General features: G+C 40.4%; 1 protein-coding gene across 1 annotated transcript in view; it reads left to right on the forward strand.

The window, feature by feature from the left end:
- Positions 1–155: 155 nt before the first annotated feature.
- LOC103523503 overlaps positions 156–1,526 on the forward strand; it is a gene marked incomplete at its 5' end in the record, with an annotated part of 10,541 nt that continues 9,170 nt past the window's right edge. Inside the window, one exon of the mRNA XM_008488541.2 lies at positions 156–450. Coding sequence (XP_008486763.2) covers positions 156–450 — 295 coding nt within the window. The remainder of the gene's footprint in view (positions 451–1,526) is intronic.

A 1,526-nucleotide genomic window follows, 5' to 3' on the forward strand; every position in this document is an offset into this window, starting at 1 on the left:
TGGCGTATGGTACAGGTGGGCCAATAAATGGTACGTTTTTTAGGTGGGCGAATAAATGGTACACTTACCCTATACATTGATGAACCATTGAGGGTTTAAAAACAAACGTCCATAAAGGAAGAAAAAAAAGTTTTACCCTGAACTTTTAAAACTAGACTCACCCCTCAAATTCTCCCCTTTCGCAGGGCTAGGCGACACGAATTTCGACCGCTTCAATCAGCCGCCCATTCCGCCAGACCTATCGTCCGTTGGCGGCTCTAGTCAAGCGGCACGCATCCTCAACTCGTTTTGCCGCGAGGGGAAATGTCAGACGAGCACTTGGGCCGCCTTTGACCGCCGGACTGTGCTGATGGACCGCCAAATCCAGAGCGGGGATCCGCAGATCCGGAAAGCAGGCGAAAGCTACTTCGAATCCTTCCTCAACTTGAGCCTCTTCCCCGAGAGCTATTCGTGAGTAGCGCTACTCTTTTGCAAATTGCAAAGTTGTAAATAAATTACGTTAGTGTGACCTTATGTAGAGAAGGAAGACAGGATAGGAGAAAGCCAGCCGTTCCTAGAATGATCTTTTCTTTTCGAAAGATACTTCTTATTCATTTATTATCCGTTCAGAATGAAATTCGCCCCGCGAGGGAATCGATCTCGCGGCTTAGCGCTCACAAAGCAGATGAGCTACCAACCAAGCTAACAAGGCTGGCCTATCTACCTGCCTCGGTAGCGTAGTGGTCAAGACGCTCGCCTGGTAAACAGGAGGGCGTGGGTTCGATCCCAGCCGAGGCAGGGAATTTTATCCTCAATTATTATTATTATTATTATTATTATTATTATTATTATTATTATTATTATTATTATTATTATTATTATTATTATTAAAAGACCACCAGACAATATAGATAGATAAGAAATAATATAACACTAATGACAAGGATCAAGGAAAATATTGGCCCAGGTACGGACAGTACGGGGATTTGGTAGCCCAGTCCGGCGAGACAAGAATCTTGTCGTCGGAGCAGACAAAGAATCTTGTGCCAGGTCGGAGCAGCCAACAAGAACCACTAGCTGCATTATTGAAACGAAAATAGCGTACTCTTCTTGGGCAAGAACGTTCTTTCCTTATTTTGGTGGGTCCCTTATATCTTTGTTGCTACTGACTCGACTACTCTCTTTAGCTACATGCTTGCAGGCTTTAGACACTCTCGTTTTGAACCTTTGCAATCTATTTGGCACATTTTTGCAATCTATTTTGCCGACACTTCTCAACCGCTCGTATGTGAGCTAACTTTCCAAATCTATGCAAATCTTTATTGCTCTGTTTGAACACCTCCCTAATTAAGTTTTTCGAGCCATCGCAGGCGGGGTGGTTCAGTTCATTGTCCAACTGTGCCCTCTATGATTCTATATTATTATTATATTATTATTATTAATTATTATATTTTATTTATTATTATTATTTTATTATATTATTATTATTATTATTATAATTATTATTATTATTATTATTATTAATTTTTATTATTATTATTATTATT

This window comes from Diaphorina citri, unplaced genomic scaffold (genome assembly GCF_000475195.1).
Source record: "Diaphorina citri unplaced genomic scaffold, Diaci psyllid genome assembly version 1.1 scaffold25020, whole genome shotgun sequence".
In the NCBI taxonomy this organism is placed as follows: Eukaryota; Metazoa; Arthropoda; class Insecta; order Hemiptera; family Psyllidae; genus Diaphorina; species Diaphorina citri.